The sequence below is a fragment of the Chionomys nivalis genome, chromosome 15, assembly GCF_950005125.1.
Source record: "Chionomys nivalis chromosome 15, mChiNiv1.1, whole genome shotgun sequence".
In the NCBI taxonomy this organism is placed as follows: domain Eukaryota; kingdom Metazoa; phylum Chordata; class Mammalia; order Rodentia; family Cricetidae; genus Chionomys; species Chionomys nivalis.
Window position 1 is genome coordinate 34,815,447 of NC_080100.1, and position 19,284 is coordinate 34,834,730.

Below are 19,284 nucleotides of genomic sequence, written 5' to 3' on the forward strand. Positions count from 1 at the left end.
TGAAATCCCAGATTTTAACATTGACAAACACATTACTGGTTGTTTTCCTTGGAATAGTAGTGTTGTATTATTCTGGGGAAAATACCTGCCAAACACCCAGATTTTAATAGTCACAGTTTACCAATCATTCTTTCAAGTAAATATGCTATTCCCAAAATAAAATGAGATTGCTATAATGCCTTTTTTAAAAATATAATCTTCTCTGACAGCAAAGCAGAACTCCCATGCCAGAATCTTTAAAACGTGTATCAGTTGTGGGCAGCAAAGAAGACAATGGCAGCTAATACCATCAGAGACTTATTCACATTAAAACATCTGCAGATTTGCCAGCCGCTGCTCTGGAGCCCACAAGTCCAGATGACAATATAGTTTCCAAGGGTAAGTCTTGTGGGTGAGGTGGCTCAGTCAGTAACGTGTTTGCTGTGCACGCAGGAAAACCTAAGATGAATATATTTGTAATACCAGCACTGGGGGATGGGGGTCTCTGGTGCTTGCTGAAAAGGCCATTTATCCATTCAGGGAGATTCATAAAATTCCAACAATGCTCTATCAAATAACTCCCCAACATTTATTAGTGACAGAAAAATCAAAAGCATGATCTAAAATGACTCCATAGTCCTTATTGCGTCTGAAACACATAGGCCATTTCCACAAAGGAAACCAAACTTATACTAAAGCTATCTTGAGCAACGCTTATTTAGTGTTTCTAAAGTTCATTACATAATGTAAACTACAAAAGGGGGTATTCAATAATGCACAGGGCCTGATCTCTGCCTCATATGTCATGGCTGAGCCTTGTTTTATTGAATTTATAAATTAAGTGAAAATCCCTTATCAAAAAATGCCTCACCAGAAATGTTTCAGCCTTTTTCAAGTTTCTAAGCATTTTTTAAACCTGGAATATGTGCATGGTCTTTACTGAGTTAGCATCCCAAATTCAAAAATCCCAAACGCTCCAACACATTTCAACCACATCAAACAGTAACAAGAAAGAAGCCACAAGGGATTTTTGACTTGTTCCTTTGCAGGAATTGCCCCTGCAGTATTTATGTCCTCAAACCCTCACCCCTTGGATGTCTCAGTGTCTGTTTTCTGAGAACCCAATTTGTGATTGGGGTACATGGAATTCTTTCAACCTTGTCACATGCTGAAGATACAGCACAGAAAGAAATAGGAAAATACACTTAACAGGATGCAGATTGTTGTGGGTTGGTTTTTGCCCTTTAGACTTCTTTTTTCTTTGACAGCAGGAGCAGACTTTAGACTGTTAAGCTACACCTGGATTCTCTGTGTGCTCTAACAGCTAGCTTCTCCCATTCTCGGGCTGGGTTGTGAAAGCTAAGCCCAAAGCTTGCACGCTGGTCAGAGGCTTGTGACCGAGAACTGCGTTAAACCTTCTTAGCTATGGAAGCCAGTACCTGAGTTGCCCCAAGAAGTTTTTACTTAGCTTGCTGTTTCTGGTTTCTAATTAATGCTTCTGGCTGAACAGCAGTGTCTCTTAAAGAAGCCATGTGCCTTTATTTTTCCAAGCCCTACATGGAAATTCAGCCCCATGTTGGGTGCCAATTATTGTCCTCTTTTTTAATTATTGCTGCCTTTTAAGCTACAACTATCCTACTATCCTAGCCAACAACTGCAACTTTGCTGCTACCAGCAGCACTTCAGCCACAAGAGCCACGGCCTGAGGAATAGCAAACAGCTCACTAGCTCACCTTCTTGAGTCTCTCCAGATGCCCTCATGCTCCTCCTTGCCCCTCCTTAAAAACCTTTTTCTACCTGGTTCCTCCCTACAACTTCCTGCCAACTAGTTGCTGACGCAGTCTCCTGCCCACAGATGAATTTTATTTAATCATACACATCTTTGAGTCATAAAACAAATATTCCAGAGCATAAACAAAAGTAACACACCTTAAAATGATATTCTACAGCAATTGTCTGCTATATCTATGTTTCCGTGTTGCTTTGAAGTACAATCACCCCCTCAACTTCAGGCTATTTGAAGTCTCCCCCATTATCCTAGGGGTCTGTATTGCTGTAAGGAGACACCATAACCATGGAAACTCTTATAAATAAAAACATTTAATTGGACTGGATTTCATTCAGAGATTTAGTCATTATTGTAATGATGGGAAACAGACAGGCATGGTGCTGGAGAGGTGGCTGAGAGTTCTACAGATGGACAGGCAGCAGGAAGAGAGAGGATTCTGAGACAATGGGGTTGACTTGAGCTTCTGAAACCCCAGTGACACACTTCCTCCAACAAGGCCGTGCCAATGCAACAAAGACACACATTCTACTCCTTTCAAATAGTGTCATACCCTATGATCCTAAGGGAACCATTTCTATTAAACCACCCATCCCATGAAGAAGGCTGTAGAAAGTATTATTCTCATCTCCTTACATATTGCCTTTCATGGGAGAAGGCTACTGTTGTTTACCTTTTCAGAGTTATGCAAGTCCCAAAAACAGAACACTAGAGCCTCAGCCTGACCCTTTCCTTCACTGATGCAGATTTCAAGAACCACAGACAAATAAGATGTTGGAAGGTGGAACGATTCTGCAGTTCTGTATCTCCCCCCTCAGTGATAAGAGGTTTCAGATCATAATCATCATTTCCTTGCCTTCCTTTAAGACAATGGCAGGGGATCTAGAAGCCAGCCTTACCCAGAATGTTTCCTCACAAGAGCACTCACAAGGAAGAAGTTCCTTTTTTTCCTTCTGTGATGTCCTCTTACCTAATCTTGATGTCTGTAACTATGATGGTCATCTAACCCAAGGAAAGACATCACCAATATGCTATACATGGAAGCACCATGGAACAAAAGAAGCCATATTATTCATCCTTGAACCATGGGCTGGCCCCTGAAATAACTCAGAGACCTGGATTTTATGCGTGGCACGTTTCTTATTTTTAAAGCCATTTTTATTTGGGCATTCTGTTTACATCCCAAAGCATCCTGATCAAGAATCATTTCATCAAATATTTTCTTTCATAAATAAAGCAACTGAGATTCACATGACCCTGCCTTCCCAAAAGAGAAGCAGAGAAAGAAACAGGCTCTAAATGCCTAAACAACTTGCCCAACAGCACAGTGATTAGGTGACACAGTTAGAACACAATTGCTAGTGTACGGATTCTTAGGGTGAGCATTTCCCAGCAAGTCCTAGAGAACAAATCAGCTATAGTCAGATGGAAAGAAAGCCGGAAAGCAGCCTGGCTCTGCAGGGAAGCCATTCCAGGCACTCAGGGAAAAGGGATTCCTGTGAGTGAGTATAGACCAATGGGACAGGATTGGAGCCAACTGTGTTTCTTCTGCCTTATTCTGGACCTAAAACCCACCCTTACGTCCCAAGAAAGTCAATTAAAAACATTGACCATGTCATTGTCCTAGAGACACAAAAATAACATTACTGTACATGACCAACAGTAAACCAGATTCTCTGCATTTTTTTCCAACTTCCAAAAATAGTTAGGACTCACTGCCAAAGAGAGTGGGGCCTGAATTCCCATGAAAAACTTCAGTCCATGGCATTTGCTCCAGTGTAGAAATAATTAAATACACAGCGAAGAATGGAATTCTCAGTGCTCTTTCACCCAATCAGCTTGCTTTCTGAAAGTTTAAAAAAAAAAAAGTCAACAATGTAGCAACCATAGTGTTGCCAAGAATGTCCTAAATTTGTAATCAGGGTTGTAGTCTGAAAAAAAAAAGTTGCCACTCTTCAGCTAGGATGTATCTGATCTTTTAAAATTACCTAGTTAATTTTTTGGAGATTTTAGGAAGCCCCTGTCTTAAAACAAAGAACACATCCCACTGTTGTGTACACTTAAAGGGCCAGATACTTACATTTCCAGCCTCTCTTGCAGCTAGCTTGGGTGCCTGACCTAAGTTCACTGTGATGGAATAGCATGTTTCAATTTGACCTGGGTACTGGGTACCCAAATATTTGGTTAAACTTTATTTTATATCTGTGAAGGTACTTCTGGATAACACTAGCATTTGAATGAATGGACAGAGTAAAATAGATTCCTCCTCCTGATGTGGGTAGAACTCATCCAGCCCACTGAAGAACTGGACAGAATCATAAGAGAATAGGAGAGACTTTACTTTCTCTGTCTGCTTTTGAGTCAACGTATTCATTTTGTTTTGACTTCCAATTCAATCTGGAACATACACCATTGGTTCTCCTGAGTCTCCCTCCAGTTTGTCCACTACAATCTTAGACTCCTCTCATCCGTAACCATGCGTGCCACTTACTTACGTACATAGTCCTTCTCTTTAGGTTCTGGGCCTTTTTCTCTGGGAGCTTTGATGTAGCTACCAACCAGAAGTACCATCCTCAGATTTTAAATTGGGAGTCGGGGTGGCAAGTTAGTCAGAAATAGGGCTTGCCAAAGAGGGAAGGGAAAAGAGTAGATCAGAAACTCCTCATTGAGATTTGACTTGTAATTATAATAAACAGTTGGTGAGTTTTACAGAAAAGATGGCTTTTGTTGTCTTTCTTAGTGTTGAGACACTGGACATGACTGATTCATAAGTCTGGCTTTGATTATTGTCCACACAAGAAGCTCCAGGGGGAACAGGCTGCCCTGGCCAGTTTGCCATTGGATCCTCAGGAACCGCCTCGGTGCCTAGAACTTCACAGCTGCCCAAGAAAATCTGCTGAACAAATGAAACCCATTATGCACAAGAACACATCAACCTTGTTTTTAATTTTATTAGATGGTGATGATGATGATGATGATGATGATGATGATGATGATGATGACGACGACGACGATGACGATGTTCGGGAGCATCTGCAGGCATGTCTATGTACCACATTCATGCCTGGTGCCTGTACGGGCCAAACGAGGGTTTCATATCCCCTGAATACAACAATTACAGATTGTTGTAAGCTGTTGTGTGGATGCTGGGAATTGAACCCGGGTGTTTTAGAAGAACAGCCAATGCTCTTAACCTCTGAGCCATTCCTACATCCCCGATACCAACCATTTCTTAATGGCAGAACTATTTTGTTTTCAGATTTTTAAATACTAATTAAATCAAACTTTGCTCACTCTGGGGAAAGTCTTAAACTCACACAGACATCATAACAATCAAGGCCTGGGCTGAGGCTTAACGTCTTGGGTTTAACTCTTAGAAAACAACAGTATTGGATATATAGCAAGTGAGAAAAATCACAAGTGGCTTATGCCTTGGCTGGGAAACTGATATCTTCCAACCCATATGTCCTCATAGCTCACACTGAGATGGTCTTGGAGACAGAATCAAAAGCACTCTGCAGGGACACAGCTCTCATTCCTGTCCTGATTGATACATTTTTGCTGTTGGTTTTTGTATTAGTTATTTCCTAGTCACTTTAGCCACTCACCCTACAGAACCGCCTGAGGGAACAATAAGTTACTATGTTAAGACACTAAATTTTATACTAACTTATTATGTAGCAGCAGATAACTGAATTATGATGGTTCACTAGAACATAATCTGAAATATAGTTCATGATTCATAAATAAACATGCTGACTTCATGTTGAAAGTCAACATTAAAAATAAGGAACAAAAAAGAATTATACATATGATCTATATTAACATTTAAACAATAATACGTGACTTTATAATGTTAAAATGTTTTGAAAAAGAAGGTACTAAATTTAAATAACATGTGGCCTTTATCACACAATATGCATACATTTAAAAATGACTAGCAATAAAAATAAATGACTAGAAATAATTTAACAAAAATTTAACAAAAGAAATGCCACCAGCACCTTTAGCTGGCAGTAGAAATGGGAAGAGCGCCACTAGCTTGTTTACATTTTTTTATTTTCCTATGTTTTCTATAATGGGTGTTTATTTCAGATTTGCTATCATAAATTGAATGCATGCACATTGTCGAAGAATTAGGAAGCACAGGATCTACCCGAAGAGAGCTATCAGATCTGTCAGCCCAAGTCTACCTGATCGAGCTAACTTCTGCTAACATTTTCATGTTGATTATTTGAGAGTTTCTTCCTCTGGGGCTTTTCATGTGTAAATGTGCATTTTGAATTAGACTAGGGTGTTGTCTGCTTTAGTTGCTCTTGTATTCTGACTTTTGTTCCTATTTTATTAAAAAAAATACCAAAAGATATAAAGTTGGTGCTATTTTTCTCAGACTACCCCCTGAGCTTTATTCTTTCCCTCACACGTGGGCTGGCACCAAGAAGGCAAGCCTGAAAACACACACAGGAAGGTGCTAATGTCCTAGGTATGGGTGGACCAAGGCCTCGCCAGGCATTTCCACTCTGTATGCCCAGCTCCCATCTGAGGGTGGCTCTTCCATCCTCTCTTTCCTGTCCCTTATCCCCTCATGGATGACTTTAAGTCTCTTTCCTGAATGACTGATTTTTCTGTTAAGTTTCCTAGAAGGCATTGATGGAAGCAGAGTCCAATCCATCATGTCAGGGAGCCTGGGGAAACCTCTTTCTCCATGGTACAAAAAGAATTTTAGGGGGTAAAAAGACAAATCCTCCAGCTCACCAGCCATCCATCATTCCTAGAAACACCCTACCTCATTTCCTTCTCGCAGAACTGCCTGGCTGACATCATTGTTCTAAGAATTCAGTTCCTAGAAGTGTCTAGAAGGGAAAACTTGACTTGTTCACGGATGAAACTGTATTACAGGTAGAGCTCCAGGGCCTGAGGAGATGGCTTGGTGCATAGAGTGCTTCATGGTCCAGAGGACTTGGGTTTGGATCCCCCATACCCTTGTGAAAAGCCAGGAATGATGGCATTCACTAGCAACCCCAGAGCTGGGGGCACAGAAACAGACAAGTTCCTGCAGCTTGTTGGTCTGCTAGCCCAGCCCAACCAACGAGCTGCAGGTTCAGGGAGAGACCCTATCACAAAAAGCAAGTTAGAGGGCAGTCCAGGAAGACAACAGATATTAACCTTTTGCCTCCTCTCTCTTTCTTATGCATGCACGCACACGCGCACACACACACACACACACACACACACACACACACGCTCCAAAGTGATTTAATTAATTAATTGCTTTAAATTCATTGTTGTCTCCACTAAGGCCTTATGTGTATTCTATGTCTGTGAATGAACCATTTCCAACATACTACCTTCTCAGGGCTGATAATATAAGTCATTGGTTGAACAAGCTTCCCTAAGACATGCAAGGCCATGGGTTCAATCCCCAATATCACAAAAGAAAATAAAACACCACGATGAAATCCATTTCTCTGTATGAAAACCTTAAAATTTTTTTAAAAAATCAACTTTTTGGAATAGAAACAAAATCTCTAGTTTCATTTGGCCTCTTTGACCCTTTTATCTTCGCATTTTAATTGTTGATTGCACCTTGTAACCTTCACAGAGGCATCGGTCACTGTAGAATCTTTCTTTTCCCTGATAAACCCACAGAAAGGCTCTTCGGAGATGAATTAATGCTTTTCTCTTCCCATCTTTGACAGCTTGACATGACATGGCCCCAAGGAAAGCTTCAAGCAGCCCTACTTCCTCTCTGTGGGTGGGAATCTGGGATAAAAATGAAAACCTCCTCAGAGAAACCTAAAGCTAATTCCAGGCTCTGTAGAACCTTTCTCAAGTTCTGCATTCTAGAAGAATCCAAGACATTGCCCTGGATGAGAACAGAAACACTGTGCCGCTGGGAGGGGTCCTCTTAGCCGGGCTCTGGTTCTCCCACTCAGCCCTCATTATTAATGTCCTTCTTGAGGGTGTAATAGATCCAGAAGTGCCCAAGGCCACAGCCTGGTCCAAGAGGTCCCAAGCCCAAGCCGAGGCTACCACTGCTGCCTCTGGATCTCAGCCCCACAGCTGCATACAAGGTTACTTCTTTTCTAATTTGCTCCCATATACCCTCTAAATAGGGAAATGTGAATATATATACATACATACATATATGTATATACATATATACACACACATATGTATATATATTCAAGAAGTTACTAAATTAAGCACACACACTAAATACAAAAAATAAATAAATAAAATAACTTCATGATTTGAAAGGCCAAGCAAAGGCCAGCGAGAGGGCTCAGCAGGAAACATTTCCAGGCACCAAACATGACAGCCTGAGTTCCAGCCCTGGGCCCCACGTGGTGGAAGAAGAGAATGACTCCCCAAAGTTAACCCCACCAACATGTGCTCCCACAAACATTCCCACAAAATAAGCAAATAAAAACACAATCGTGATTTTAGAGGCTGGGTTTTTGAAAGTGAGCAGTGGCTACCGTGACCTAGATGTGGAAGGTTCCCATTTGTGGTTCTTTACAAAGCAGTGGTTTAAAGAAGAAAAGGAACTAAGAATCTGAATCTTTACGCTACAAAACTTATTCCTCTTAAAAGCCACCCATGAGGATGTGAGGACAGCGGCGTAGATGTGACAACATTGAGATTCATCAGATGAAAGGGACACAGAGAAACCAAAGTCATCATCTAAGTATTCCTGTGTAAAATTCCTCCCTGGACATGAATTCTGCCTATCTGTGTTCATGCTTCTTCTTAGACTGGCAATTATGCAAGAAGGTTCTGGTCCTTTTCACTTGAAGTCCAGCTTAAAGTTCAATTGAGTTTGTTAACCTTATGCAAATGATGGGCTCTTTTTAATATAACAAATGGTATCTGAATAGGAAGCTACAGATCATTTTAATTTTTCCCTAGGCTTTTCTAATGTTAAAAACCTGAATATATTATTTTTGAAATATCATTTCATTATGTTTTCCAAAAAGCTGGGAAAAGGATGACATCACACTTAAGTTAGATTTTTTTTAAAAAGAAAAAAAAAAGAAAAAAAACTACCTTGGAACACTCAGTCCTAAACGGAATATCTTCATCAAATGTCTTCCCTCAGGGCTCAGGGAATCTTTCTCTAGACAGAAAGATTGTCTATGAGCCAGAGGGGATGGAGGACACCAAGGAAACAAGGCCTTCTAAACAGAGCACAACTGACGATGTACACATGAACCCAGAAACTAAGGCAGCACAGGTCAGCTCCAGATGGGGTCCTAGAGCTGAGAGGAAAAGTGGGCACACACTCACCCCTAACCCGGAGCTAGCTCCAGCTAAGAACCACTTGCAAAGGAAAAGTTAGTTTTCTCCAAGGGAGTCTCACTGGAGAAACAAGCCACCCTTCAGAAGCTGGCCATCAGAAAACAAACTCCACATCTCAGGCTCTTGGTCTTCTTCTCTCATATGTGTGCCAGGCGCTTTGCTTTGTTTTTAAGGAAAGAAACCTTTGTGTATACAGTATGACTTCTGGCTTCGTCCTTAGGGGATTCCTGTGTGTGAACGTGTTTGTTTCTACATCTGCCTATGCTTCTTAGGCTTCGGCTCTTTCTCTTCCATCTGTCTTTTCCTACTGATTCATTCTTTCATTGTTAGTCCCTAGATGTTTATTTTCTAGTTAGAGACAGGGTGTGGAGCTGAATGTGAGAAGAGCTAGGAAGAACTGGGAGGAGTTGGGGGAGGGGAAACCATAATCAGAGTATATCGTATGAAAAAAATCCATTTTCAATAGAAGAAAAACAAACCTATGTAATAATTAAGTTTAGAAAAATTTGATCTAACGGAAAATTGGCCCAAAGCCCAACAACCATAATTTCCCCTATCCATTTTCTTTGAACAGATAGATATAACAAAACTTATTTTTTTCCACTGATTATAATATGAATATTTTCCATACCATCAAGTAAATTTTCTTCTGAAAAATAAAAATCGATGTACAACATCTCTACTAATCCAAACAGACTTTTCCCATTTGTGTTTTTACTTTACTGCCTATGCATAGCCAGAACATTTTAGTTTTGTCAAAAGCTATTATATTTTTCTAATTTAAAAAAAAAAGTTCTGAAGTTAAAAAATACCTGAAAGCCTAGAATAGAACTTTTTAAACATATGGTTATACTTCAACTGGATCTATAGGACAAAAATAATCTGTTTTCATGTAGCTATTTTTCATGTTGATCGTAAGTATGCATGCCACGTGCATTCTCGCACTTCTTCGTGGCACTCAAAATGTCACTGCTTCCTGCTGTGGTGCAATCCCCAAGGCCCCGTAAGTGTCCGTGGCCTCTGCTGAATTTGAAATGGCCATCTCTATCACTGAGGACATCAGTCCATAGAATATAGGAGTCTTTGGAAGGCAGTGTTTGCGGCATTCAGCAGCTGAACCCACCGGGCACAGAAGAAATGGCCCCCATTGTCCTCCAAAGCAGAAATGACAATTCCCCACAAACAATCATTTGTCCATTGCTATTATAAATAGACTTTAATACACAGCCAGCTGTCTGAGATTTTCCAAGTGTTGACCGAAGGCACGGTAGGGAAGGGAAATGAGAGGTTTCCATACGGCAGAAGAATGGCTTGCCTGCCGGCCGTAGTAAAGAAGAAGCCACACAGCACTCGGTGTAAACTACGTCAGCATGCCTGGGTGCAGGCTACAACTGTGGGAACATCAGTATGAACCTCATGGGGGAGTTTCTCAAGAGATGCTGTATTCTCCCCTCACAAGCATCCATAAATTCAAGATTGTGAAATAAAGGGCACTTACCAGCAGGCAGCTTCTAAAGCGCCAATCATGAGATATTCAGATACAGCGTGATGTGCCCCAATTTGGCTGTGATAAGAACGGAGTTTCTGCCTCAGCTCTCATCCATTTCCTGTCCTGTTTTCCTTCATCTTCCTGAGAATGGCTTTTTTTTTTTCTATTTTTCTTTCACAACTTTTCTCATGGATAGTTGCTAATGTCCTGGACAGTTAATTTTAACCAGACCCGGTCCCTTGGGCGAGATGTCTCAAGAATCTGATCAGGTGTGACAGAGAACAGGGCCCAGAACAGCCAGCTACAGACACATGACTGTCTTAGCTGCAATTGGTCCCACCCACACTGCTCAACCCCGGGGCAACAAGAAAGAACTACATGTGGCCGAGACTGAAGATAGGTGGAAGGGTTGTGACAAAGCCCGCTGAGACCCAACAAGCTGGACCCATGTACCCTTGGGAACCAAACACAGAGACAAAGAGGATATGCAAAGACAAAATGTTGAATGCTTCAGAAAAAAAGACAGGGTCCCCTTGCCCAGAAAAAAATAAGTGAACAAGAAGGCAACTCTAAATTGAATGCTATATTTGTGTATTTTAATGTCTATTTCCCATGCATCAAGGTTGAGGGGCAATCAAAGTTTTTCAAATGCCTTCCTTGTTTGACTCTCCACCTATTAAAAGCTTTAAGAATATCACCAATAATCTAACTCACTTATAAAAAATAAGCTTATCATGATTGCCTTAAACCCCCAGAGCCAGTATCCATCCTTCAAGCTAATATGTCTGCTAAATTATCAGACATAAGTGTACTGAAAGTTTTAATTAGAACATTGTTTTCCCTCCACCTGAGACACATAAAGGCCAGGGCCTGGGAATTGGTAGCTGCCTGGAGGGCAAGAGTTGGTTGTCTTGAAGGGTGAGGCCTCTGCTGGTGGAACTCACTCCAGTGGGCAGTCACATACCCAAGAACAGAGAGGCAGCACTAATCAGACTCAGTGTGTCAAGGAGTACGAAAGGTTAGTTGGGTATGGGATGGCGTGAATATGATCAAATTATGATATATAAAACTCAATGAATTAAAATATATCTTAAATGCTTCTGTCCCAAGGTGACAGCGTTCTAACTAAGGAGATAAAGGCTTATTCTCCCATGGCTCTGTATTGACAGACTTGAGAATCTGTTGCTCCTGTGACCCTGCTTCAGTCTCCTCTTCTGGCAAGCATCACCTCCTTGGGTCTGCAGATCAACTGAGTTTCTAGAAGTTTGCCTTGTTCCCAGCACTTAATAGTGTATCTGTTGCAAATTAGTTCACTTTAAATTTTTTTCATTGCTTTTCTTTCAAGATAACTTTTTATTAAAGGATAATATGCATGCAGAAGTACACATAAATACACAACTTCAATTTTCACCTATCCCCAAGGCCTCTGTTTAAATATCCAGAAAAATTCTACACTTTCGGAGCTCCCCCCATTTTTCTCTTCCTGTCTCTCTTCAGCATTTACAGTTTACAGTCTATCACTGACAAAGTCAGTGAAGGGGTTGAAAACAAGAGCCTGGGGGCAGAAACTGAAGCAAAGACCATGGCAGAATGATGCTTACTGCCTTGCTCAGCCTACTTACCTGTCTTATACATACAAAATCCGTGGCTCTTCTGCCCAAGGATAGGACAACTCACAGTAGCCTGGGCCCTCTCATGTCAATTCACAACCAAGAAAATGCCCCCACAAACACACCCATTGGCCAATCTGATGGAGGCAATTTCTCAGTTCAGATTCTCTAGTCTCGTATGATAGGTTTGCCTCAAGTTGACAAAAGCTAACTATGGCACACTTCCAGCTCATTCTTTGAGGAAAGTTAGGGCAGGAACTCAAGGAATAAACCATGGAGGAAGTTTTGCTTGCTTGCTTGCTGCCTGGTTCATGCTCATTTGCCCAGCCATGCAGTCAAGCTACACCTGCGTAGGGAGAGTGTTGCCCATAGTGGACTGGCCCCTCCTCCATCAATTAATGCCCTATAAATAGGCTCACAGGTCAGTCTAATGAAGGCAATCCCCAGAATAAGATTTCCTCAGAGAGCTCTTGGTTGTGTTGAGTTGACAGCTGAACCTAACCAGGAAAAGTCTGTTTTTCTTAGAATGAATGCTGAGGTTCTGGAATTTCATCTTTCCCAGGTGGTCTTGACACTTAATGCTTCCCTATCTTTTGGAAGTCATCTCTAGAGCAGTGCTTCTCAGCCTTCCTAACGCTACGATCCTTAAAGGGACCCTTAAAGGTTCCTTATTCACGAGGAACCCGTAGGGTTTATGTTGTGGTAACCCTCCAACCATAAATTTTCATTGCTACTACTAACTGCCAATTTTGCTTTATCAGGTAAGAATGCATTTGAAGGATAATAACCAAAGAACAAGGGCCAAAACCAAAAGAGATTGTTTGATAGAAATCAGCAGTTGCTAGTATTGGACTGCCTACTCAATCATGAACTCATTATCGGCTAGCAGACACGTCTGAGAGCCAATCACTAGTTTTGCTCTGTTGCTATCTTAGTTGGGGTTTCTATTGCTATGAAGAGACACCATGGCCACTGCAGCTTTATAAAGGAAAGCATTTAACTGGGGCTTCATGGCAGGAAGCACGGCAGTCAGTGTTCAGGCAGATATGGTGCTGAAGAAGGAGCTGAGAATTCGACATCCTGATCCACAGGCCTAGCTTCAACATACGAGACCTCAAAGCCTGTCTCCACAGTAACACACTGCCTCCAACAAGACCATACCTCTCAATAGTGTCATTTCCTTGAGCCTTTGGGGGCTAATTTCATTCAAACCGCCATAGTTGCAAACAAAAAATAATCTTTATGTAGTTCAAATACGCTTTTTTGCACAGGGTCTTCATTCTGTAACTTGGAAGACAGGAACAAAAGACTATTTTAAGACAAATGAAAATAACATTAAATTCAAATTTTAATTCCCACAAATAAAGTCTTATACACCCCTGTTCATTTGTTTGCATTTCCGCGCATGACAGTTTTAATACGGGAAGTTCAGGGCAGAGCGCCTCAATGAGATTCTCAAGACATTTACTCTCAGGCCCTTCACAAATGAAGCTTGCCTGCCCCAGCCAGAGAAGCCCAAGCTCCATTCAGCTTCTTTGCTGTTGTCCTCAAATTGCCTTAGCAGTGTGGTTCTTTGTTAGCACAACCTCGGCCCTGGTTCTGAAACCAAAGCCTTCCTAGAATCCCAGCCAAATGCTCTCACATCCTCACCTAGACCTGAGAGATCGGCATCTCTCCCCAATCAGAAACAAGTTCCAGCAAGGAGAGGGTCTGGAACCAAGACATAGACCTGAGTGCTGCAAGCTACAGAACTCCTGTGGTCTTTTCATAGGAAAAGACTAAGTAAAAAAGAAACTCGGGATCAAGAAACATGAGTGACTAACTTATTCCTACAAACTCCGTGTAGAGTCAACTGAAGCATTTGTGCACACTTATAAGGCTCATTAAGAGTTGTATGAACTACCGTGCAATAATGGCGCACGCCTTTAATCCCAGCACTCAGGAGGCAGAAGCAGGTGGATCTCTGAGTTTGAGGCCAGCCTGGTCTACAAGAGCTAGTTCCAGGACAGGCTCCAAAGCTACAGAGAAATCCTATCTCGAAAAACCAATAAAGGAAAGTCGGGGGAAAAAAACAACTCAAAGAATTCAGAAAGGCTTAAGAAATAGTCAAGCTCTTATTTTAAAAAGGTGCAACTGGGGCTGGCGAGATGGCTCAGTGGTTAAGGGACTGGGGTTCAGTTCCCAGCACCCACATGGCAGCTCGCAGCTGTCTGTAACTCCAGTTCCAGAGAATCTGACATCATTATACCAATGCACAGGAAATAAAGTTAAATAAAGTTAAAAAAAATAAATAAAAGGTGCAACTGGAAACACAATACTTTCCTCATCAGAATAACTTCCCCTATAGAGAAAATGAAGACACAGTTGGGATGGGGGGAATAGAATGGGCAATGTTTAGAGAGAAGCTCAAAAGTTGGGCTAGGCCAATTCGACTCTAACTAGCAGCTCTATGCCCATAGGCCCACCATTTCTGCTTTAGAAATCCTTCCATAAACCGGGCGGTGGTGGCGCACGCCTTTAATCCCAGCACTTGGGAGGCAGAGGCAGGCGGATCTCTGTGAGTTCGAGACCAGCCTGCTCTACAAGAGCTAGTTCCAGGACAGGCTCCAAAACCAGAGAAACCCTGTCTCGAAAAACAAAAAAAAAAAAAAAAAGAAAGAAATCCTTCCATAAGGTTTGTGTTCAAAGACAAAAGACAATGAGCAACATAATAGCCTAGGACTTTAAATTCCCATATGAGTGTCTCCAATAAAGACATTGATTAAATGTGTTGTTGAAATCTTTAAATCAGTGCATAACACTAACATAGCAAAATACTATCATTCTGGAAACTTGAGGGTCATAATTTTGAAATATCCCCAAAGCACCTTGTTAAAGAGCTACAGACAAGAAAGCAGTGTCAAACGGCCAGTCAGATCCAAGCCTAGCCCAAGTCAGTCTCTGCAGACAGAACTGCATCTGAACAGGAGGCTTTTCATGTTGTTCCTCTGGTAGATGCTGCTATTGAAATCTAAGTCACATGTAAATTACTCTTACGTCTGCCAGACTTGGATCGCAGGAAGTACCAGACAAAACAGGGCCCACAGAAGGTGAAGGCACTTACCAGACAACCTGTGTTCAAGCCTCATGACTCACATGATAGAAAACTGACTCCCACAGTGATCTTCAGACCTTCACACATATGCCACACACACACCATAAAACTTAGAAGCCACTACCAAAGCCACCCAGGACTGGCAGAAGCTTAGCACCCCTGTTTACTTTAGAACTCCAGCCCCTGCTGAGAGAGCTCAAGAAAAGCAAAGCTAGGACACGACCCCAAGGCCTAGTGTAAAACCAGCCCTCACTCCATCCTTCCACATGGATGCAGAGACAAGACAGGATCATGAGGCAGTTCTGGGATGTCTAAATGTCCCAAGTGTGTTCCTCTTCCCCTCCTGTTGGAGGAGACAGAGCATGTGATGTTGAAAGGTACAAAATGTTTCTTTTCTACACCAAAACCAAAGTGTAATTTTGACATGAAGTCCATCCTGGAATCCTTCTCTATGTCTATTTTTGACCATTTCAGAAGTCATTTGAGTGGGTGCTAGAATAGGCAAAGATTTAAAACCAAAAGCATTTTTTTCCAAGGTCCTTAACGATGAGACTTTAAATCCAACGTATACTCACTCATCTTGCTGGCTCAAGAAAAGGAGGTGGGAAATCCAAATTAAGAGACTCTCAATTGATATTATAGCAGTTTATTGAAGATAATTTTAAAAAGCTAATTTCCATTAAGTTAAAGTTATTAGGCAGCAAGTCTCTTAAAACAGTGATACTTAACCCTCCTATCAGACAAAAGACCTACCCCCACTAGTCTGAAGAGAGTGAGGGTCGTGATGCCCTCCACTTATGGCTAGCCTGTGACACAACACCCCTTGACAGAGTTTCCACTTACTCCAGAGGGCAGAAATTCTGGGCTAAAGGAACTGTCATTCCAAGGCTAGATCAGCTTCTAGTCAGCCCTGAACCTATGGTTCAGACAATAGCAATCGCCTAGAAAAATCCAAAACAGGGCCCCATTTAAACAGTAGAGTTTCAGTCCAACCCAGAGGAGAAAACACTCATTTTAAGTTCTTGTTCCCCCATCTAAGTATCCTCCAAGATGGCCATTAAACCTGGCCTCCCCAGACAATTCATGACAAGCAACCAGATACCCAATGGGCCCAGACTCTCAATGATACCAATGCCTTAGAATAATAGTGCCGTCGATTCTGCCTAAAAAGAGAAATATATATGGAGAGCTGAGTCCTGCAACTCCATCTTGACTGTGCTTTGGAAAACAGAAACCAAATCCCCTCGTCGATTGCCAAAGAACTCTGGAGACCAGAACTTTCTAAGACTTAAACGGTTATCAGACCCACAAGCAGCTCCACGGGGATCTCAGGAGCAGCCACACTTCTCTACTATGGACGTGTTCATGTGGTGCACGCTCATCTTGTGTTCATCGTCCTGGACCATCAAGGAGAAGAGACGAGCCTTGATAGGGCTACAGACCTGAAAGAGCCTGGAGCAGGTGGGTGCCTCCCTCTGCAGAACAAAGGACAGACAGGTGAAATCTACTGTAGTCCTTGTTCCATAGTTAATCAGCAGACATGGCAGGTTAAGTGGGAAAGGAGGCTGGGTACATGAATCCTCCAGATTAGGACTTCGGGATGAACTTTTATAAAAACTGGAGGTGTTCAAGCGGGCACGGTGGCTTACTTCTTGAATTAATTAGAGGCAGGTGAGTTCAAGACCAGCCTGTTTTACGTAAGTTCTAGGACAGCCCAAGCTACATAGAGAGACCCAACCCTGTCCCAAAGCAACAAAACAAAAAACTGGAGGTGTGAACTATGAACAAAAATTATAGTAAGATTATATTGAGGGAAAGACATGACAAACTACGTTAGTGCAGATTACATTAGCCCCACTTCCACTGGCTTCTTTCGCTCAAAAGAAGGCACGCCCAGAGAGCCATACATTTAGTGTTATTCCAATATAGCCCCAAATAAAAATAAGACTTCATTTTTACCTTATAGCATTCGAAACTGGAGTGAAGGAGCTCACTGTTCAGGGCCAGGCAGTTCCCCTGACAGGATGGAAAGCTGAAAGTCTTGGGTGCCACGATACACTGGCCCCACGAAGCTCTGTAAAGGTTCACCTTTTGATCCTGCAGATGACAGAGCTTCTGTGTGGGGAGATTAACCTGGTCATGGTCCACCTCCTGGTGATTCGGGCTTAAAAGCAGCTGTTCCACATCAGGGATAAAGGGCTCCTGGACATAAGGCAGATGAAACAGGGATGGTTGAGCGTAGGATGAGGATACGAACAGCAGCACTGCATCTCGCTTGTCTTGGGTTCTAGAGCATTCCCTCAGGATGGCTCCGGGGACATCAGTGGACACAGACTTCTCTGCCAGAAGGATAGGCACCACCTCCATCCAATACACTAGTAAACAGTAGATCTCCAATAGAACTCCTCCTTCTGACTCATACGATGAGAAGATAATAGGGAAAGTGTCCAGAAGGATCCTCTGTAGGTCCTTTTCGTGGTCCTTAAACTCTAGAATGAGCTCAGAGGCATGAGGAGGAACTGGTACCCAGGCCCAGAGCTGTAGTCGGGAAGAACCCAAGAAGGGAGCTGCTTCAAAGTGCAGAAGCCAGTAACTATGTAGGAACTGGCTGCCTGTGGGAGCAGAGGGAAGCTTCAGAGGTTGCTGTCACAGTCCCACAGAGAAAGACATCATTCCCTTACTCCCATCACCCCAGACTTGCAGACCAAACAGTTGCTTAGCAGATCCAGCTGCGTACACCCACTCATGAAGCCAGCTCTTGATTCCATGGCAACTAAAAAGTGGATTTCTCATTATCTCCACTTAGGACCCCATGATTGAAATTAAACCAGAGAAGGGCAGCCTCGGGGCTGATGACCATATACTGGCACTATATAACCCAGGACAAGCCACTTGCCCTGCCACATGTCATAGCACACTAGAGTTGCTGGCAGGACTACCTGTGTTGTGTACTCCATACTTTAGAACATCTTTGCCTACGAAACACTGGGATGCCTGCCATTAAGTCTAAGTCTACCTCTGGTGTCCACAGAGCTGAAACCAGGAGACAGACCTGAAGACAGCTGCGTATTCCTGCCCAGCAACTACTCCTTGCTACTCAACTCCTAAGAAATCCAAATGTCTGTGTTTCCCTACTAGCACCATAAAATCCTACCACATGACTCCCTGATTCTTGACTTCCCAGCAGAGAACAAAGCTGTAGTCACTCACTTTTAGATGTGATGGTAAAGCCATGTTGTCTGGAAGAAAGGATCTCACTGACACCAGAAGGCAGAATGGCAGGGGAACATTCCAATGGCTGCACCCAGCTAAAATTTATGCACCAAAGACCCAGCACAAAAAGACCACAGCTAAGCCAAGAGCGGCCACCCATGCTGCAGCGAGACCCCATCGCACCTCTCTCCAAAGCTGGCAGCCCCATCTACTGCCCTTATATACCCACCTGCCCAGGTGTGGGCCTTAGGTTCACAGGTACAGCTTAGGCCTTATTGGGAATCCAAGAAGAAGTGGATTCAGGTGGGAGAATCTGCCATTCTCAGGACAGCTGCAGAATCTGCTTATGAGATCAGACAGAGTATTTCTCAAACTAAACTCAGAATGCGCAATAATATAATAGCATGTCTAGGGAGTGTGTGTATTGACAGAACATGGCAATCCAAAGGCTACAACGAGGACAGGTTTGGAGGCTGAACCAGCTTCACTCAATCTTGAGTCCTCCAGAGGATGGTTCTCAAACTTTAGACAACCGAATGGCCTCAGTGTTTGTTTAAAACAGAGAATGCTGAGTCCCTTGCCAGATGGAAAACATCAGTTAATGGAATCTGAGAAGTTACCTTTCTAGCAAGTTCCCGGATGATGCTGAGGCTGCTGGTCCTGAGACCAGACATTGAGAATCACTGATACATGTTGTCTCCAGTACACAGCCAGGACATAGAAAATGCCCAGTAAGTATGTTTGATCATTAGACATAAATAAGGGGTGACTGGGTATTGCAAAACTCTGGAATTCTTTACAGAAATTGCTT

At 42.5% G+C, this 19,284-nt stretch overlaps 1 protein-coding gene across 1 annotated transcript; it reads right to left on the reverse strand.

Moving 5' to 3' along the window:
- Window positions 1-15,897: 15,897 nt before the first annotated feature.
- LOC130887547 (nodal-like) lies at window positions 15,898-18,648 on the reverse strand. Its single transcript, XM_057790041.1, has 3 exons — window positions 18,471-18,648; window positions 17,220-17,872; window positions 15,898-16,735 (listed from the first exon to the last, which is right to left on the reverse strand). The coding sequence occupies exons 1-3, from the start codon at window positions 18,631-18,633 to the stop codon at window positions 16,589-16,591; spliced, it is 963 nt and encodes a 320-aa protein (XP_057646024.1). The 5' UTR covers window positions 18,634-18,648; the 3' UTR covers window positions 15,898-16,588.
- Window positions 18,649-19,284: the final 636 nt, after the last annotated feature.